This window comes from Oncorhynchus keta, chromosome 31 (assembly GCF_023373465.1).
Source record: "Oncorhynchus keta strain PuntledgeMale-10-30-2019 chromosome 31, Oket_V2, whole genome shotgun sequence".
NCBI lineage: Eukaryota > Metazoa > Chordata > Actinopteri > Salmoniformes > Salmonidae > Oncorhynchus > Oncorhynchus keta.
Genome location: NC_068451.1, coordinates 23,824,457 through 23,843,916, shown reverse-complemented (window position 1 = coordinate 23,843,916; position 19,460 = coordinate 23,824,457). Strand labels below are relative to the sequence as shown.

The 19,460-nt window shown below is 45.3% G+C and overlaps 1 protein-coding gene across 5 annotated transcripts in view; it reads left to right on the top strand.

Annotated features, from left to right (window-relative positions):
- The first annotated feature begins 5,893 nt into the window (after positions 1-5,893).
- LOC118371301 (multiple epidermal growth factor-like domains protein 8) overlaps positions 5,894-19,460 on the top strand; it is a 31,011-nt gene continuing 17,444 nt past the window's right edge. Inside the window, exons 1-21 of one of the 5 annotated variants that reach the window (XM_052490002.1) lie at positions 5,894-5,966; positions 7,480-7,731; positions 7,915-8,078; positions 8,365-8,574; positions 8,907-9,087; positions 9,529-9,617; positions 10,597-10,810; positions 13,336-13,519; positions 13,961-14,106; positions 14,243-14,353; positions 14,430-14,593; positions 15,040-15,141; positions 15,286-15,433; positions 16,086-16,249; positions 17,168-17,371; positions 17,509-17,712; positions 17,849-18,094; positions 18,209-18,327; positions 18,430-18,561; positions 18,761-18,958; positions 19,197-19,424. In XM_052490002.1, coding sequence (XP_052345962.1) covers positions 7,557-7,731; positions 7,915-8,078; positions 8,365-8,574; positions 8,907-9,087; positions 9,529-9,617; positions 10,597-10,810; positions 13,336-13,519; positions 13,961-14,106; positions 14,243-14,353; positions 14,430-14,593; positions 15,040-15,141; positions 15,286-15,433; positions 16,086-16,249; positions 17,168-17,371; positions 17,509-17,712; positions 17,849-18,094; positions 18,209-18,327; positions 18,430-18,561; positions 18,761-18,958; positions 19,197-19,424 — 3,383 coding nt within the window. In that variant the 5' untranslated portion in view covers positions 5,894-5,966; positions 7,480-7,556. Of the gene's footprint in view, positions 5,967-6,042; positions 6,482-6,512; positions 6,641-7,479; positions 7,732-7,914; positions 8,079-8,364; positions 8,575-8,906; positions 9,088-9,528; positions 9,618-10,596; positions 10,811-13,335; positions 13,520-13,960; positions 14,107-14,242; positions 14,354-14,429; positions 14,594-15,039; positions 15,142-15,285; positions 15,434-16,085; positions 16,250-17,167; positions 17,372-17,508; positions 17,713-17,848; positions 18,095-18,208; positions 18,328-18,429; positions 18,562-18,760; positions 18,959-19,196; positions 19,425-19,460 lie in introns of those variants that run through there. The other 4 variants (XM_052490005.1, XM_052489999.1, XM_052490003.1 and 1 more) reach the window with 4 other exon arrangements.

Below are 19,460 nucleotides of genomic sequence, written 5' to 3'. Positions count from 1 at the left end.
GACTGATCAGAGATGCAGCCAAGAGGCCCATGATCACTCTGGATGAACTGCAGAGATCTACAGCTGAGGTGGGAGACTCTGTCCATAGGACAACAATTAGTCCTATATTGCACAAATCTGGCCTTTATGGAAGAGTGGCAAGAAGAAAGCCATTTCTTAAAGATATCCATAAAAAGTGTTGTTTAAAGTTTGCCACAAGCCAACTGGGAGACACACCAAACATGTGGAAGAAGGTGCTCTGGTCAGAGAAACCAAAATTGAACTTTTTGGCAACAATGCAAAACGTTATGTTTGGCATAAAAGCAACACAGCTCATCACCCTGAACACACCATCCCCACTGTCAAACATGGTGGTGGCAGCATCATGGTTTGGGCCTGCTTTTCTTCAGCAGGGACAGGGAAGATGGTTAAAATTGATGGGAAGATGGATGGAGCCAAATGCAGGACCCTTCTGGAAGAAAACCTGATGGAGTCTGCAAAAGACCTGAGACTGGGACGGAGATTTGTCTTCCAACAAGACAATGATCCAAAACATAAAGCAAAATCTACAATGGAATGGTTCAAAAATAAACATATCCAGGTGTTAGAATGGCCAAGTCAAAGTCCAGACCTGAATCCAATTGAGAATCTGTGGAAAGAACTGAAAACTGCTGTTCACAAATGCTCTCCATCCAACCTCACTGAGCTCGAGCTGTTTTGCAAGGAGGAATGGGAAAAAATTTCAGTCTCTCGATGTGCAAAACTGATAGAGACATACCCCAAGCGACTTACAGCTGTAATCGCAGCAAAAGGTGGCGCTACAAAGTATTAACTTAAGGGGGCTGAATAATTTTGCACGCCCAATTTTTCAGTTTTTGATTTGTTAAAAAAGTTTTAAATATCCAATAAATGTCGTTCCACTTCATGATTGTGTCCCACTTGTTGTTGATTCTTCACAAAAAAATACAGTTTTATATCTTTATGTTTGAAGCCTGAAATGTGGCAAAAGGTCGCAAAGTTCAAGGGGGACTAATACTTTCGCAAGTCACTGTAAGTGTTTTCAGTTTCAGAGATGTTTGTAGTTCGTTCCAGTCATTGGCAGCAGAGAACTGGAAGGAGAGGCGGCCAAAGAAAGAATTGGTTTTGGGGGTGACTAGAGAGATATACCTGCTGGAGCGTGTGCTACAGGTGGGAGATGCTATGGTGACCAGCGAGCTGAGAAAAGGGGGGACTTTGCCTAGCAGGGTCTTGTAGATGACATGGAGCCAGTGGGTTTGGCGACGAGTATGAAGCGAGGGCCAGCCAACGAGAGCGTACAGGTCGCAATGGTGGGTAGTATATGGGGCGTTGGTGACAAAACGGATTGCACTGTGATAGACTGCATCCAATTTGTTGAGTAGGGTATTGGAGGCTATTTTGTAAATGACATCGCCAAAGTCGAGGATTGGTAGGATGGTCAGTTTTACAAGGGTATGTTTGGCAGCATGAGTGAAGGATGCTTTGTTGCGAAATAGGAAGCCAATTCTAGATTTAACTTTGGATTGGAGATGTTTGATATGGGTCTGGAAGGAGAGTTTACAGTCTAACCAGACACATTTTACATTTACATTTAAGTCATTTAGCAGACGCTCTTATCCAGAGCGACTTACAAATTTGAACCGGGCTGTGGGTAAGCAGAGATCTAGTGCTTACTATCCCTGTGCATACACCTTATGACATCAGTGGAACAGCCACTTTACAATAGTGCATCTAAATCTTTTAGGGGGGTGAGAAGGATTACTTACCCTATCCTTACCCTATCCTAGACACCTAAGTATTTGTAGTTGTCCACGTATTCTAAGTCAGAACCATCCAGAGTAGTGATGTTGGACAGGCGGGTAGGTGCAGGTAGCGATCGGTTGAAGAGCATGCATTTAGTTTTACTTGTATTTAAGAGCAATTGGAGGCCACGGAAGGAGAGTTGTATGGCATTGAAGCTTGCCTGGAGGGTTGTTAACACAGTGTCCAAAGAAGGGCCAGAAGTATACAGAATGGTGTCGTCTGCGTAGAGGTGGATCAGAGACTCACCAGCAGCAAGAGCGACCTCATTGATGTATACAGAGAAGAGTCGGTCAAGAATTGAACCCTGTTGCACCCCATAGAGACTGCCAGAGGTTCGGACAGCATACCCTCCGATTTGACACACTGAACTCTATCAGAGAAGTAGTTGGTGAACCAGGCGAGGCAATCATTTGAGAAACCAAGGCTGTCGAGTCTGCCGATGAGGATGTGGTGATTGACAGAGTCGAAAGCCTTGGCCAGATCAATGAATACGGCTGCACAGTAATGTTTCTTATCGATGGCGGTTAAGATATCGTTTAGGACCTTGAGCGTGGCTGAGGTGCACCCATGACCAGCTCTGAAACCAGATTGCTTAGCAGAGAAGGTATGGTGAGATTCGAAATGGTCGGTAATCTGTTTGTTGACTTGGCTTTCGAAGACCTTAGAAAGGCATGGTAGGATAGATATAGGTCTGTAGCAGTTTGGGTCAAGAGTGTCCCCCCCTTTGAAGAGGGGGATGACCGCAGCTGCTTTCCAATCTTTGAGAATCTCAGATGACACGAAAGAGAGGTTGAACAGGCTAGTAATAGGGGTGGCAACAATTTCGGCAGATAATTTTAGAAAGAAAGGGTCCAAATTGTCTAGCCCGGCTGATTTGTAGGGGTCCAGATTTTGCAGCTCTATCAGAACATCAGCTGAACGGATTTGGGAGAAGGAGAAATGGGGAAGGCTTGGGCGAGTTGCTGTTGCGGGTGCAGTGCTGTTGACCTGGGTAGGAGTAGCCAGGTGGAAAGCATGGCCAGCCGTAGAAAAATGCTTTTTGAAATTCTCAATTATGGTGGATTTATCAGTGGTGACAGTGTTTCCTATCTTCAGTGCAGTGGGCAGCTGGGAGGAGGTGTTCTTATTCACCATGGACTTTACAGTGTCCTAGAACTTTTTTGAGTTAGTGTTGCAGGAAGCAAATTTCTGCTTGAAAAAGCTAGCCTTGGCTTTTCTAACTGCCTGTGTATAACGGTTTCTAGCTTCCCTGAACAGCTGCATATCACGGGGGCAGTTCGATGCTAATGCAGAACGCCATAGAACATATACCATAGGACACATACCCTTCTCATTAATGGGTGGTGAGTTATTCACCATTTTCAATTAACAAAATTAGGTTTTATATGTAAGATGGTTAAATAAAGAGCACATTTATTGATTATTATTATATTATTATTTGTGCCCTGTCCTATAAGTGCTCTTTGTCAATTCCCAGGAGCTGGGTTGTGACAAAAACTCAAGTTCATTCTTATGTTTAATAAATGTATCATATAGTGTGTGTGTGTGGCGGGCTTACAATGATGTCAAAAAACAACATTTGAGAGTGCACTGACCCTGGTGCTAGAGGGGGTACGCAGCTGGAGGTTGAATGTTTGATGGGGTACGGGACTATAAAAAGTTTGGGATCCACTGGTCTAGGGAGTGTGTGTAGGGTCAGTGCAAGATGGAGTCAGTGCAGGTAGTTCGGGTACAGTACCTTTAATTTACTAATTAGTCTATGCCAAACTGTCTTAGTCTTTGTATAAGCCTATTCTATGTGATTCTTTATTTGTTTATCTAATGTTTAAAAACAATCTAGTAAGGCACATGATTGCATATTGTCATGACAGTGTTGTATGATATTATAATGACTTGATGTAATGTTTCATAGAAACATTGAAGTGACAATTAGATTATATGAAATCATGCATTATGATGATTTCTTACTTTTCATTGTCTTAGGTTTGAGTGAATGCCAAAGTGTTTTGCTCTCAATAAAATTGATTGTATTTATGTTATTCATTTATTATAAAATAATAAACATACTATGGGAAACTAGACTTAGTTTTTTAATGTTTCATTATTTTTTTTAAACGATAGAACAGTTGAATCAGTCAAGCTTTTGCTCTGGGGGATGTTCAGACACTATTCAATGTTTGTTTAACCAGTAATCTATGTTGGAATAAATTGTATATACTGATACTGATTTTGTAAAATAATGATGAATAAATGGATTGAGTGTTTTGAAGTTTACATAGTCCAGATTCACCACCAATGCACTCGTCGGGTGATGCACAGCAGCTATAGCTATGGTAATAAATGTTTAACTGATGGACACTACATCTGATTAGAAATCAGACTAATACACTAATCAAACTAATACACTTCGTGTTACACCGTTTCTAGTTGTCAATATTCATACTTTCTCAGGTGAGTTTCTCTGAGGACGCAATTACCATACATCGCCACTGGAAGGCAATGCTGAGGTTTACAATTGTTGTGATGTTGAGATGACAAGGAGCCTTTTTGAGGTTGCGGTGGCCAGGGTCAGAGTAGTGCAGAAGGTGTCGTTGTTGAGGCAATGAAGAAAGTAGAGGAGGATAGGTCATTGCTGAGGAATCCTGAGAGGATCCCTGTGAGTAGTAGATCTGTGCCAGCACAGAGGGATTGGCCAATGAGTGATATATGCTTCAGCAAGGTTAGGTTCTTAGTGTTCATGGCTGCAGAGAAGTACTTGGGTATATGAGATTTGACTTCAGTAGAGTTACAGGGTGTGTTTAATGGTGGTGTCCTGTCCTCACAGGCAGTTTGCATGATGTAGGAGCAGATAGGGTCAAAGTAGTGGAATTGGGTAATGGGTTTTAATGAGGGAAGGTTTAGTCAGAAGCATGTTTTGTTTAGTTTTTTCCCTTTTGTTTTACAAAATGTAATGGATTTACACTCCAGTTCAATTAGTATCTGTAATGCACCTTGTGATTGCCAACCGTCATTTAAAAACATAAGAAGAAGAAGAAAATTGTGGATGCATTGGATGAGGTGGTGTAGATGAGAGTAACGGGAAGTGGGTATATTTCGTTTTTTTGTATATCTATCAGTGGAGGCTGCTGAAGGGAGGACAGCTCATAAAAATGGCTGGAATGGAGTCAATGGAATGGTATCAACACATCAAACATGTGGTTTCCATGTGTTGCATGCCAGTCTATTGACTCCAGTCCAGCCATTATCATGAGCCGTCCTCCCTTCAGCAGCCTCCACTGATATCTTTGGAACAGAAGGAGCATGCTCTGTGACTCAAGAAGATAGGAATGATTGGAATGTGGATCTATGAAGCATTGCGCCTAACAAGGGTGTTAACTATGGGGTGGCGCTCGAAGTAAAAGCCAAGAGTATATGGGAAGAATTGGATGAAGTGGTTGGTGCACACTTTTTGACTTGCATGGTGGATGCGTTCTACTCCATCCGTTCTACTGTTTTCTGATGAAGTCTCTCCCTTCTCACGTGTATTTGGGTTTTATGAGATTCCCTGTGAGAGCCTTCATGCCCAAACCCATGCAGTGTCATAAATGCAAATGATTTAGTCATGTGTCAAGTGTCAAGTGTATGTAGATATGAGCGGTATCATATGCTAGCTGAGCCTAAATTCTGTAATTGTGTTGGTGGACATACAACTGAATTTCTGAAGTGTCCTGTTAGGGTGAAGGAGACGGAGGTGTCAAGAATAAGGGTTGTCCAGCATGTCTCCTATCCGGAGTCGGTGAGAAGAGTGGAAGAAAGGAGTGAAGTTGAAGAACTAATGGTAGTAGGAGTAGAGACACCAGATAATATTCCTTGTCAACATGTTGCATGTTAAGAAGGTGGACTTTGTATTGTTTATTGCATTGGTTATCAACTGCACGGTGCATACAGACAGGGAATCTGTGACTGAAGGAGTGGGATGATTTATTTATTTTTTCTTTGTATTTTGTGTTTTCGGTCCCCTCGCCGCACCCCCCCTTCCCGCAATGGAATATGTTTTGTTTCAATGCCCTGTACAGTAGATGGCGGTAATACACCAATATATGTAGTCTGCCATAAAACCTCAAAAAAGAAGAAGAAGCCGTGCAAACAATGGAATATTCTTCATTTTTGTTTCAATACCTCGTACGGTAGGTGGCAGGACAGGTGTATTCTGCCATAAAACTTTAAAGAAGAAGAAGAGGAGGAGCCTTTTGTGTGGGAGGCTGTCATATACAAAAACAATAAACATTTCATGAAGTCAGGCAATAAGCAAGTAACATTTCACGCTGGCTAGTGTGCTTATGAGTAAAAGGATAGTTTATGGCAAAAATAATGAAGATATGTCTGAAGCTGCGACAGATGTATTTAATTATTATTATGATTTAGCTAACCATCATTGAATAAATGGCCAACGACTGCGCTTTTGCATCTGGAGTAAAGTTAGCTTGGTCGCTAACTGGCTAGCAGCCATCCAGTAAGCGCGAGCCCCTGCGGAGGGTGGTCTGTGATTCCGGACATCGAGTACTGGAGTCCAGTGCTGGAGTCCGACGATCCCCTTTGGTACTGCTAGCTAACGTTAGCTATCTCACATTCAGTTATGCATTGTGTCGCTCATAACTATCTGACCATGTAAAATATCATGGGGACGGAGACGTGGGATCTGGTTAGTTAGACAAATGAATGGGAAGGCTAAGCGAACGGTCCTCTGCTTCTGTGGTGACTGGTATCGCGTTCAAGATAACAGCAAATCCGCTACGCTAACTAACGTTCAATACTCGCTTGCTAGCTGGTTATAACTAACTAGCTACTAACAACGTGCAAAGTTTGTATTTAGCTATTATGTTAACCTTAGCCAACTAATGACATTACGTTAGCTAGCCATAGCAATAACAGTTAACGTTAGCTAGCTAGTTATCGTTTGTCTGCGGATAGTAAGCATTATTTGATAGTGGCTAGCTACTAGTAACGTTAGCTAGCTGCTTGCTCACCGTTTCATGGCATTTAATTAAAAAATATTTGCTAAACGTGATTCAATTGAGATTTTTGCTAATTAGTAAGCTAGAAACAGAGCAGCATCCATAGACATAACTGTGATGATGATTAGCTATGAAATATATATCTAGAAAAGTTCTTAATGTGTTGGCAAGTGTAAGTAACTATTTGTATATGTCTGTAATTCAAATTAATGAGATGTTGTCATATTGACAAGCCGAATATTCTACAATGTGCGGGGTTACACGTTGCCACTTTACAAAACGTGAATCATCAATTTACCTTTCCCAGAGACAGAAATAATTGGAACAGTAATAACACTAACGTTAGTCTCATATGAAAAACACATTCCTTAAGTTGTCACCATGCCATGGACATAAATGAAAGAATCTCTTGTCTATCTGCCTGTTTGGTTACTTCTGTATGTGACTGCAATATGTATTTGGCTGATGTTTGATTGCAAGTTATTGCCAAAAGGCTATCTTGCAGAGTTTTAGATTTTTTACTCTGTAAAAATGGGACTGTAACCAGAAAGCAACACTGATGTGACATATAGGCAAAACTAGAGCATCTTTCATCCTATGTTGAAATGTAACCTCTTTGTAAAATATTTTTAGCATATGTAATCCATCTCATTGAAGTTGCATTGCTTGTTTGAACCGTTTCTAGGTTCCCGGCTTGTGAGCGAGGTAATCGGACAACCCCATCTTCTTCACCTCCTCCACCTATTCCAGGTGGGGGAGAGGATGGCCTCCCTCCTCCATGTCCCCCTGCTGGGGTTGCTGCTGGTGACTGTAGCCCCTGGGTGTTGGGCAGGAGACTGTAAGGGCCACAGACAGGTGCTCAGGGGCCCCACAGGGTGCGTCACAGACGGGCCAGGGAACTACTCTGTAAACGGGAACTGCGAGTGGCTCATCAAAGGTGAGTGAGACGGTGGTGGCAGAACTGAGTGCCGTGATGAGTGTGTGTTGATTGATTCGTTGATTGTCAGTTTAATGTGAATACATAGATCTCAAGATATGCCAAGGAAAATCCTGTCTATGGCAAATTAAGTAAACTCTAAATTATATCTGACTGATGTTTCTTTCCTGTATTCTCCTCAAGCCCCCAGCAGCAATTACCGTATCGTCCTGAACTTTACCTTCATGGAGACCGAATGCACGTATGATTACCTGTTCGTCTACGATGGAGACTCCTACCAGAACCCTCTACTGGCCAGTCTGAGTGGCAACACCCTGCCGCAGCCCATAGAAGCCAAGTCTGGCAAGGTAACTGCATCATTATCTATGGAAGGCGGAACTAGACATGTTCTGAGATGTCAGATATCAACCTCAGACTGCTGGGCATTTGGGTGGGGAAGCCTTTCATACCAGCATTAAATGGATGGATTTATTGACGGGTTTCCATGGCCTCAATTTGAATTCATCACACAATTGAGTGACAGCTGGACGTTTCTGACTTGACGGGCTGGATGGATTACAATATCATGGAAAAAATGTAGTCAAGTTGTTCATTGCCCCTTCACATCCTTTCTGTCTTCTCTCCTCCCTCCAGATGCTGCTCCACCTCTTCAGCGATGCCAACTACAACCTCCTGGGCTTCAATGCCACCTACTTGTTCTCTGTGTGCCCTGGGGCCTGCGGAGGTCACGGGCGCTGTGACACGTCCTCGTCCCTGTGCCAGTGCCACCTGGGCTGGGGAGGAGCCGACTGCAGCACCCCTCTATGTCCCCAGGGCTGCATCCTGCACGGCACCTGTGACAAGGTAAGAAGAGGGAGACTTTATTATCCACATTGGAAACTGTGCAGTCTTTAGAGATGTTGGTTTATTACAGTGCAATAAAACAAAGGTTGGGGTGAGGATGGAAAGTGGACAGTCAACTGATGCTGAAGACAGCTAGCTGAGGGAACCTATGTACAAGGCTACCTAAGGAGTTAATTATTAAGCAGGTTATACATTTGAGTTCAAACACAGAAGGGGAAACCAGCACAGCAGCAACATAAATAGGGGTTGAATGACTCTCCTTTCCTTTAGATATTGTTGATTTCTGATTTCTCCCAAACTTTCTTCTCTCTCTTTCTCCTTTTTTCTCTTAGAGAGGAGAGCGTTGTCTATGCAGCTCGGACTTCCTGGGCCAGAGCTGTCAGCTGGGTCTCCGTGATGACAGTGGGGTGGGGCAGTGGTGGCAGGTGAGTGGGGGCGACCCTTACACGCCCCCCCGGACCGGCTCTGCTGGGGTCTACCTGTCCTCCACTGGAGCCATGTACCTGTTTGGAGGTGAGGGATAGAACCCTGAACAACTGTTTGTTTATTTATTTTTTATATAGTGTTGGATCCCATTGTACATTAAAAAAAAAGTTTTACATGCAAAGGGATACCAATACGGTATACTATTCGAATTCAAGTGTTGTTGTATAGGATGTTAGGGTTGTTAGTTAGGAGGGTGTTGCTCGTCTGGATGTTAGGATTGATTTGTTTTCACTTTATGTTCTGATTCATTGTCTAACTAGACCCGGTATCGACCCAATCAGGAGTATTGTTGGGCTTGGTTAACATTAACCCAGTTTAGATGAGGCGAGCACACGGCTTCACAGAAGACCTTGACCTTATTGCTGTTGGACAACTGGCTCTGCATAGTAATCATTGTGGCTTTCAGTGTATGTCATGATGTAATCGGTTAACTACTTCTGTATGGTTGGTGCTGTTATGATATTTCAGGGTTTGACCTGAACCGAGCTTTGGGAGACCTGGTTAAATACAACTTCAGCTTGAACCAATGGGAGAACAGATCTTATGGACACTCCCCAGTAAGTGCCTGCCCGCATGCCAGAAATGTAATCTTATTAAAATATATCAAAGACTGTAGTTATTCTTTCCTGTGTTTATCTTATTCTTTGATTATTTTATTCAAGATCCTTCAAAATCAGATTTTCATTTATCTGACTTTCATTAAACTACATGTCCAGCACTTATTTAGCCTCACAAAGTGTTTTACCATTTTCTTTTCAAGACAACCAACAAGCTACAAGTAGAACACAAAACAATTTCATATAAACAGTTGCATTCGTGAGTTGTATTGACAAATGTTGATAAAAAAAAAATGTGTCTGTCAAAGCTGACCTGATAAAAAATAATGTATATGAATGCTGTAAGTACAGAAATTGTTTGCTTATTGGGAAATTAATATCCAACTAGTCAATGACTACTGTTGGAGTTTGACAGCAACTGTTAGCTTATTACAGTATTATAGACACTATGTCCTGGGATTCGCTATGATCTTCTATGTAGAAGAACCCCTTCTGTTTTAACAACTCTTGTGTAGCTTGTGAGCGTCATTGAGCAAAACATGTTACATGAGCATGTTCATGTGACTCAGCTTTTAATTGTTTGTAGCTCAAACCATTCGGACTCTACAGACGTTTTTGTATAAAAGACCTGGCCCCAGGCCCCTTCGGGTTACGCCTTGTCTCACAAACACCACTCTAGCTTTGGCCCTATTAATCACACAGACTAAAAGGGATTACTTCAAAACACACCTGTTGTGGGACTCATTGGACTAAACCAATGCTCCTAAACATCTCCCTTTTAAACATCTCCTGTTAACCCATTTCTACATCTCTCCTTATCTTACTGCCTCACTCTGACCCCTCCCTTTTCTCTTTCTTCTTGTTCCCACTTTCTCTCATCCTTCCCTTCCTTCTGCCCACCCTATCCCAACTGCCATCTCTCTTCTCATCATCACCCTCTTCCTCTCGCCCTTCTTTCTTTCCCCTCTCCCTCTGTCAGGTGGCTCGTCACTCCCACACGGCAGTAGAGTGGAAGGGGAACATGGTGATCTTTGGAGGAGAGCTCATGAGCGGCGCTTTAGCCAGCGACGTCTGGATGTACCGCCCAATCCAGGATGACTGGCAGCAGCTCGGCCAATCCCATTCGCCCGGGGCACCGAGGGTGGCCAACCATGCAGCATCTGTAGTGGACAACTATCTCTACATATTTGGAGGTAAATAAGTTATTGAAATACAATGCTGTCACCTAACTTCTTGCAGAATATGTTTCTAAACACTTATCCTATAATGTGTATGCTACCATGATTGCGGATAATCCTGAATGAGTCGTGAATAATGATATGTGACAAAGTTAGAGGCATAAATGCTAACCTCCCCTGTTATTGTAATGGTAAGATGTTAGCATGTCTTGGGGGTATGATATTTCTCACTCTTACGCTGTACTGTTTGATTTCAGATTCCAAAAACCAAGTCCTGCAGGCTCTAATTTAGTCTTCTCTTGATTATTCTCCAGTCATGTGGTCAAGTACTGCAAAGAAAGACCTAGTTGCAGGTGGCCCAGAACAGAGTGCCACGTCTTTCTCTTCATTGTAATCACAGGGATAATATACAGTGCATTCGGAAAGTATGTTTACACATTTTGTTACGTTACAGCCTTAGTCTAAAATGTATTAAATAAAAAATGTTCCTTGCCAATCTATACACAATACCCCATAATGATTTGTAAAGGCACACACCTGTCTATATAAGGTCCCACAGTTGACAGTGCATGTCAGAGAAAAAAATAATTGTCGGTAGAACTCCGGGACAGGATTGTGTCAAGGCACAGATCTGGGGAAGGGTGCCAAAAAATGTCTGCAGCATTGAAGGTCCCCAAGATCACCATCATTCTGAAATGGAAGAAGTTTGGAACCACCAAGACCAAACTGAACAATTGGGGGAGAAGGGCCTTGGTCAGGGAGGTGACCAAGAACCCGATGGTCACTCTGACAGAGCTCCAGAGTTCCCCTGTGGAGATTGGAGAACCTTCCAGAAGGACAACCATCTCTGCAGCACCCCACCAATCAGGCCTTTATGGTAGAGTGGCCAGACGGAAGCCACTCTTCAGTAAAAAGGCACATGATAGCCCGCTTGGAGTTTGCCAAAAGGCATCTAAAGACTCTCAGACCATGAGAAACAAGATTATCTGGTCTGAATGCCATGCGTCACGTCTGAAAGAAACCTGGCACCATCTCAATGTTGAAGCGTGGTGGTAGCACAATGCTGTGGGGATGTTTTTCAGTGGCAGAGACTGGGAGACTAGTTAGGACCGAGGGACAGATTAACAGAGCAAAGTACAAAGAGATCCTTGATTAAAACCTGCTCCAGAGCCCTCAGGACCTCAGACTGTGGAAGAGGTTCACCTTCCAGCAGGACAACAACCCTAAGCATACCGCCAAGACAACGCAGGAGTGGCTTCAGAGTGTCCTTGAGTGGCCCAGCCAGAGCCCGGACTTGAACCTGATCGAACAACTCTGGATAGACCTGAAAATGGCTCCCCGTCCAACCTGACAGAGCTTGAGAGGATCTGCAGAGAAGAATGGGAGAAACTCTCAGAATACACGTGTGGCAAGGTTGTAGCGTCATACCCAAGAATACTCGAGGCTGTAATCATTGCCAAATGTGCGTCAAAGTACTGAGGAAAGGGTCTGAATACTTACACTACCATTCAAAAGGGGTCACTTAGAAATGTCCTTGTTTTTAGGGTGTCTAGTTTGAGAAACAGACTCCTCACAAGTCCTCACCTGGTAGCTTCATTAAATAGTACCCACAAAACACCAGTCTGAACGTCAACAGTGAAGTGGCGACTCCGGGATGCTGATCTTCTAGACAGAGTTCTCCCCTGTCCAGTGTCTGTGTTCGTTTGCCCATCTTAATGTTTTATTTTTACTTGCCAGTCTGAGATATAGCTTTTTCTATGCAACTTTGCCTAGAAGGCCAGCATCCCGGAATCGACTCTTCACTGTTGACTTTGAGACTGGTGTTTTGCAGGTAATATTTAATGAAGCTGCCAGTTGAGGACTTGTGAGAAGTCTGTTTCTCAAACTATATTCTAATGTACTTGTCCTCTTGTTCAGTTGTGCACTGGGGCCTCCCACTCCTCTTTCTATTCTGGATAGAGCCAGTTTGCGCTGTTCTGTGAATGGAGTAGTACACAGCGCTGTACGAGATCTTCAGTTTCTTGGCATTTTCTCACATGAAATAGCCTTCATTTCTCAGAGAAAGAATAGACTGACAAGTTTCAGAAGAACGTTCCTTGTTTCTGCCCATTTTGAGCCTGTAATCGAACCCACAAATCATACAATGTGATTTTCTGGATTTTTGTTTTAGATTCCGTATCTCACAGTTGAAGTGTACCTATGATAAAAATGACAGACCTCTACATGCTTTGTAAGTAGGAAATCCTGCAAAATCGGCAGTATCAAATACTTGTTCTCCCCACTGTATAAGGGAATTATGTACAACAAGTTCTGTTCTTTCTAAACAGTTCACCCAATATGAATGAAAACACCCTCAAATTAAAGCTGACCGTCCTTACTTTAACCTCACAATCCATTTGGAATCCAAAGTGCTGGAGTACAGTGCCAAAACAACAACAGTGTTACTGTCTCATTACTTCACTCTATCTATTCTAAGATTGCACCTATCTGTTCTGAATAAGTACTATTGTAATCTTTCTCTCCTCCTCTCCCCTCTGCAGGTCGTACGGAAGAGGATATGTTCTCGTCATCTCTGTATCGGTTTGATCTGCGGGAGTCTGGGGTGTGGGAAGCGGTGCAGCCCACTGGGGGGAAGCCCCCCGCCACAGCAGGCCACTCCATGGTGTTTCACCCCCCATCCCGGGCACTGCTGGTTTACGGGGGCCACAGGCCTACCACCGCCAGGTACAGTTGGATGGGATTGTGGGACTGTCTTGCATGGTAATATGTTTTATTATCAAAATACACACTGAGAGTACACATTGTGTCGTGTGTTATGTGCTATTTGGTAATGCAAGGGGCCTAGTGGTTAGAGCGTTGAACTAGTAACCGAAAGTATGCAAGACCGAATACCTGAGCTGACAAGGTAAAAATCTGTCGTTCTGCCCCGGAACAAGGCAGTTAACCCACTGTTCCTAGGCCGTCAATGAAAATAAAATAAAATTCTTAACTGACTTGCCTAGTTAAATAAAGGTAAAAAAGAACAGGTTCTCGCTAGGTTCTTGGCTTCCATGTGATTCCCAGTCCTGTTTATTATCTGTGTCTCAGCAGGTGTCTGTGTTAATGTTGAAGTGTTTCTGTTGTCTCAAATCATCTGCATCCTTCCTGCCTCTCTCTCCCCCTCAGGTTCAGTGTACGTGTGAACTCCACGGATGTATTCCACGTGGACCGGAGGTTTTGGACCTCGTTCCGTTCCCGTTTCCCAGCCACAGGCCCCAGGGAGAGAGCCTTCCACTCAGCCACCATCATCGGCAACTACATGGTGGTCTATGGTGAGGGGACTTGTGGTGGCGATGGTCATCACAGAGAATATAGGATAGGGACAATTGTTTGCTGTCCAGCCATTTTTACCATCTAATATTGCTCTTATTCTCCCTATTCCCTCTCTTTCTCCCCCCTCTCTCTCAGGGGGGAATGTGCACATCCACTACCAGGAAGAGAAGTGTTATGATGAGGAAATATTCTTCTACCACCTGGGGTGTCACCAGTGGGTGTCAGCTGGGTCGAGCCTCCAACACAGTGAGTCCCTACACACACATTCTCACTCACTCATATTCATGTTGCTTTATGTTGCATCATCTCTCTTTCCCTTCAGGAGGAGAGTCTGTGAGAGGGCGGTACTCTCATGTAGCTGCTGTGATGGAGGGCAGGGTGCTGCTGGTTGCCGGGGGTTACAGTGGTATTGCCCGTGGAGACCTGGTGGCATACAAAGTTCCTCTGTTTGTGAGCAGCGACCCAGGAGACCGGGTGAGTCAAGAAGTAAGGAAGGGGGAGGGATGGAGAGTTTATTAAGGAATATTATTGCATGGTGGACAGGGGCATATGGAATGGGGGAGAGGAGGATGGTTGAAACTGCAATGCTCTCATCTCTTGAAGCATAATGTTTTTCAGTGAAACTGTTTTTTGGGTGTTGAAAGCAGGACTTGTAAACATTGTATTTCTTGTGCACAATTTTTGGGTAGTTCATAGTATAGTGTGGTGCAGGCCTCTCAACTCCGTTCCTGGAGAGCTACCCTCCTGTAGGTTTTCACTCCAACCCCAGTTGTAACTAACCTGATTCATCTTATCAACCAATTCATTATTAGTATCAGGTGCCCGAGATTAGGGTTGGCGCGAAAACCTACAGGACGGTAGCTCTTCAGGAAAATGGTTGGAGAGCCCTGCTGTGGTGTATTTGTTTGACTGTGTGTTTCTGTGTGTGTCAGGATGCTGTGTGTGCCGAGGCACCAGACGAGAGCATGTGTCTGAAGAACCCAGAATGCAGCTGGTGTGAGGGCCGCTGTCGGGAGTACCAACCCACCAACCCGGTAACACACCTATCCAACACTCTGCTTTTTCCATCCCTTTTTCTCCATCTTCAACCCAAACCTCCTCAATCTGTCCTCCCCAGCCACCTTCTAACAATCTAACTTGACCATGGATAAAAACGATGTTCAACTGTCTCTCTCCAGTGTGGCAGCACAGGGTGCCTGGGCCTGGCCCGCTTTCTGTCTGACTGCCAGTCCTGCCTGGTGTTCAGTGGGGCTCCAGGTTCCCTGCCCCGTGCCCCCGGTGACTTCGGCTGGTGTGTCCAGAACGAGTCCTGCCTACCTGTGTCAGGTGAGATGCACAGAGGGAGGAGGGGAATTACAAATATCAAAAGCTAAAATGCATTCGAGATAAAAGACATGAGGGACCACATGAGCAACAACAATGCTGTTTTAGGGCTCCCCCTATCTGAGATGCCTACTGCAGCCCTCATCCTCCACATACAACACCCATTCTGCCAGTCACGTTCTGTTAAGGTCCCCAAAGTACACACATCCCTGGGTCACTCCTCTTTCCAGTTCACTGCATTTGATTTCCATCTCTTCATTCAAAGAATCCATCATGGATGTTCTTACTTAGAGTTGTGGCTGCGTCGCGTGATGTATTGCTGTCTCTACCTTCATGCCCATTGTGCTGCTGTCTGTGCCCAATAATGTTTGTAGCATGTTTTGTGCTTCTACCATGTTGTGCCATGCTCTCTTTATGTAGTGTTGTGGTGTCTCTCTTGTCATGTGTGATTTGTCCTATATTTAAAAAAATATATATATATATATTATCGCAGCCCCCGTCCCCGCAGGAGGCCTTTTGCCTTCTGGTAGGGTAGGCCATCATTGTAAATAAGAATTTGTTCTGACTTGCCTAGTTAAATTAAATGTATTGTAAGATTGAGGTCTGGTACTGTGTGTGTTGTTTGATGAGCTCCCCCTCCCTCTCGGTATTGCAGATCAAAGTGCTTGCCGTGTGGACCAGATCTCAGGGGCCTATGGCTGGTGGGGGGAGCGTACCCGTTTCCTCACCTCACTCCTTTCCTGTCGCACTGAGAACTATGTCCCGGGACTGCACCTGCTCACCTTCCAGCACCCACGCAATGACTCCCAGCCTGACAAGGTACAGAGGCCCCGCCTAGTAGTGTTGTCACAATACCAACATCGCGATACTACAGTAACTGATTTTCCATGGCAAAAACTATTTGGTCCTTTAAAAAACCTACTGTATGTATATTGTGTGTTTATAGCTTGGAAAAGAACGGGATTCAGAACATTTGGTCTGCTTCATGTTTTGTTTCCTTGCCACGATATCTCGTGACAACCCTTCCGCCAAGTAATGTGGTCCTGTGTGGCTCGTGAGTTCCATTCCCTCACAAACACAACCAGTCATGGTGTTTTCATCTGATGGTCAAATAATTCACTTTTAAAGATCACTTCCTTTACTAGGCTACCCGGGCATATGCATCCACTCTCAACATATTTCCAGCCTCCAAATACTGGTGAATGGAAAGCGACATCTTTTACACAAAACACCAAAAAGTGTAAGAATTTGTGTCCACAGCTCTCCTCGCGTCCCGGTGTCGGCCATTCAACTCTGCCTTGGCAAAATGTCAGTGTTCTCGTTGAACCACATCACATTTTGTGTAGGCTAATACCACCCATTTTTTTCCAAGTTCATTCGGAAATGTTTCATGCCTTTGACATGCGGTAATGATAACTGTAGACTACTACACCATTATTTTTCTTGACGTTTTGGTTTAATTATTATGATAGGCCCGTGTTTCACCGGTACGGCGTACCCCCACTTTCTTTTGCCGGGACACCGTACCACCTTTCACCCCTGGTGTTACCTCTACTTCTAGCGATACTGCGTCTCTAAAGCCCCTCTAAGTACTTTCCCTCCTCCCACCCTGCTTAAGATACTGTGTGCTTCCCAAACTCTTATCTGACTGAATGTAATGCTGCTGACTTCTGACATGTTGTACCTTGCTGTAAGACACACCTCCATCCAATCCCCCTTGAACCTCCACTCCTTCAGGTGTCCATCCTGCGCAGCACCTCCATTATCCTCAGCCCCACCACAGAGATGGACGTCACCTTGCAGTTCCGGGGTTTCATCCACCCTCTGTGGGGTGCCCCTCCACCTGCACCCCCTCCCACCGAGACAGTTTCCATGTGGGCCCGGATACAGAGGCTACACTTTGAGGCCCGCATGGCCGCTGGACCCAACTCCCTGCAACTGGTGAGAGGGAGAGAGCGAGGGAGCGGGAGGTGGGCGCTTACCGTACACATTTTTTGAGAGATACGAGTAGAGTGGATACGAGTAGTCCAGCCTGTCATTTTTTTACTGAACTTTCTCACTCTTCCTCCTCCCCTCAGAAGGAGGTGGTAGGTCGCTGGGCAGCTCACCAGGAGAAGGAGATGAAGCTGCTGTCCCGTCCTGACATGGGTCGTCTGTTTCCCAACCTGACCCGGGGGAACCGATACCTGGTCCAGGCCGAGGGATACCTCAACAACTCAGGCTCTGGACAGACCAGTGAGATGGCCCTGACCTGGAACAGAACTGCCCTGCCCGGTGGAAGTGTGAGTACCAGCTGACAATTACACATTTTATAAAGAAAAGGTTTTCACAGTAATACTGAGGCTCAATACCCTTAACATCAATATTGTTGACGTTTGTTTCTCCCACTGTCTCTCTATCCCTCCTTTCTCTCTGTAGGAGATTTCCTTCCTGTTCTTGGAGCCGTACCGTTCTGGCTCTTGCTCGGGGTACCAGTCTTGCTTGGCGTGTCTGTCAGATCAGTCCTGTGGCTGGTGCCCGTCTCTGGGCCGCTGTCTGTTCCGTGCCCTACCTGCCCTGGAGCCCTGCCCAGAGGACCAGGGGGGAGGGGAACGCCACCTGCTGCTGGCCCCTCCACAATGCACCCTCTGTGAGGAGTACAGGGACTGCTCCGCCTGCACTCAGGTATTTAACATACAGAACACCTCACTGCCATTAGCATCATAAAACATTTAATACTTTTTATACTCCCCTTACAGATCTTGTAGACCTTTGACTTTTATGATCTTTGGCCGACAGGACCACTACTGTGAGTGGCAGATCAACGCCAGCAAGAAGGGTGACTACCAATGCAGCCGACGGGGAAGACTGGATGGATCCATTCGCGACCCAGGGGGGTGCCCTAAAGTCTGCAACCAGTGAGTACCCACTGTCTGGCTCATCGTAATATAATTGCTTGGGGCAATTACTCCTACAGTATGCAACTCGCTCTATCTCCCCCTTCCCCCCCTCTGTAACAGGAGGAGGACGTGTGGGGAGTGTCTGTCTAACTCCAGTCAGTGTGCGTGGTGTGAGTCGGCCCAGGCCTGCTTCTACTTCGCTGCTTACCTCACCAAGTATCCCTACGGAGAGTGCAGGGACTGGTATGACAGGTAAACCATTAGAACCAATGAGCTGAACTCCTGTAGTCAACAATGAAACTTGGAACAGTTTAAAATTGAAGTTTAATCTTATTTCTCTTTCCTATTTGGAATCTATTATGTACCAACAGCGTGCAATAACCTTTTCTGTCTCCCTCCTTCCCTCAACCTATCTCCATCCCTTCCTCCATCCTTCTCTCCCCCACTCCAGTGTTCACTCAGTGCCCCAGTGTAAGCAGTGCTCAGCTCTGGTCACCTGTACAGACTGTCTCCAGACGTTTCAGTGCGGCTGGTGTGGAGACTACAACAACCCCACCATCGGCAGGTGTCTACGAGGAGACTGGGGAGGGATGGACGACGCCTCTGTGTATAACTGCAGTGTGGCTGTCGATGAAGTACGGGCTACCAGGTATGATGACCAGCAAACTACCACACTTCAAAATGCTTACTTACCCAGGTTTGACTTCAACTGAGGACAAGCCCACAAAACGGGCTGTGGTGATGGAAAAAATCATTATCTGAGCAGGTCCAGTGTAACTAATGCCTACGTACACTGGACCTGCCTGTGAAGTTACTATGTCAATACCAGACCACCTGTCTGCATTAGGATGTAATGCTGAACCTTGTTATTCCTCCTCCCCCTCTAGTCCTGAGCCCCAGACCTTGGCCCCCCCGCGGCCCATGGAGCTGGAGCACTTGGAGGAGGGGGAGAGGGACCCAGTCTGGTCCTACCCCAGCTGTCCCGATGTGGAGGAGTGCAGGCTGGGCCTCCACAGCTGCCACCCCTTCGCCACCTGCGTCAACACCCCCACCTCCTTTGAGTGCCACTGTGAGAGGGGCTACACCGGGGACGGCACCCTGCACTGCAACCAGACGTGAGCCTCTCTCTCTCTCCCCATTTCACTCCCTGT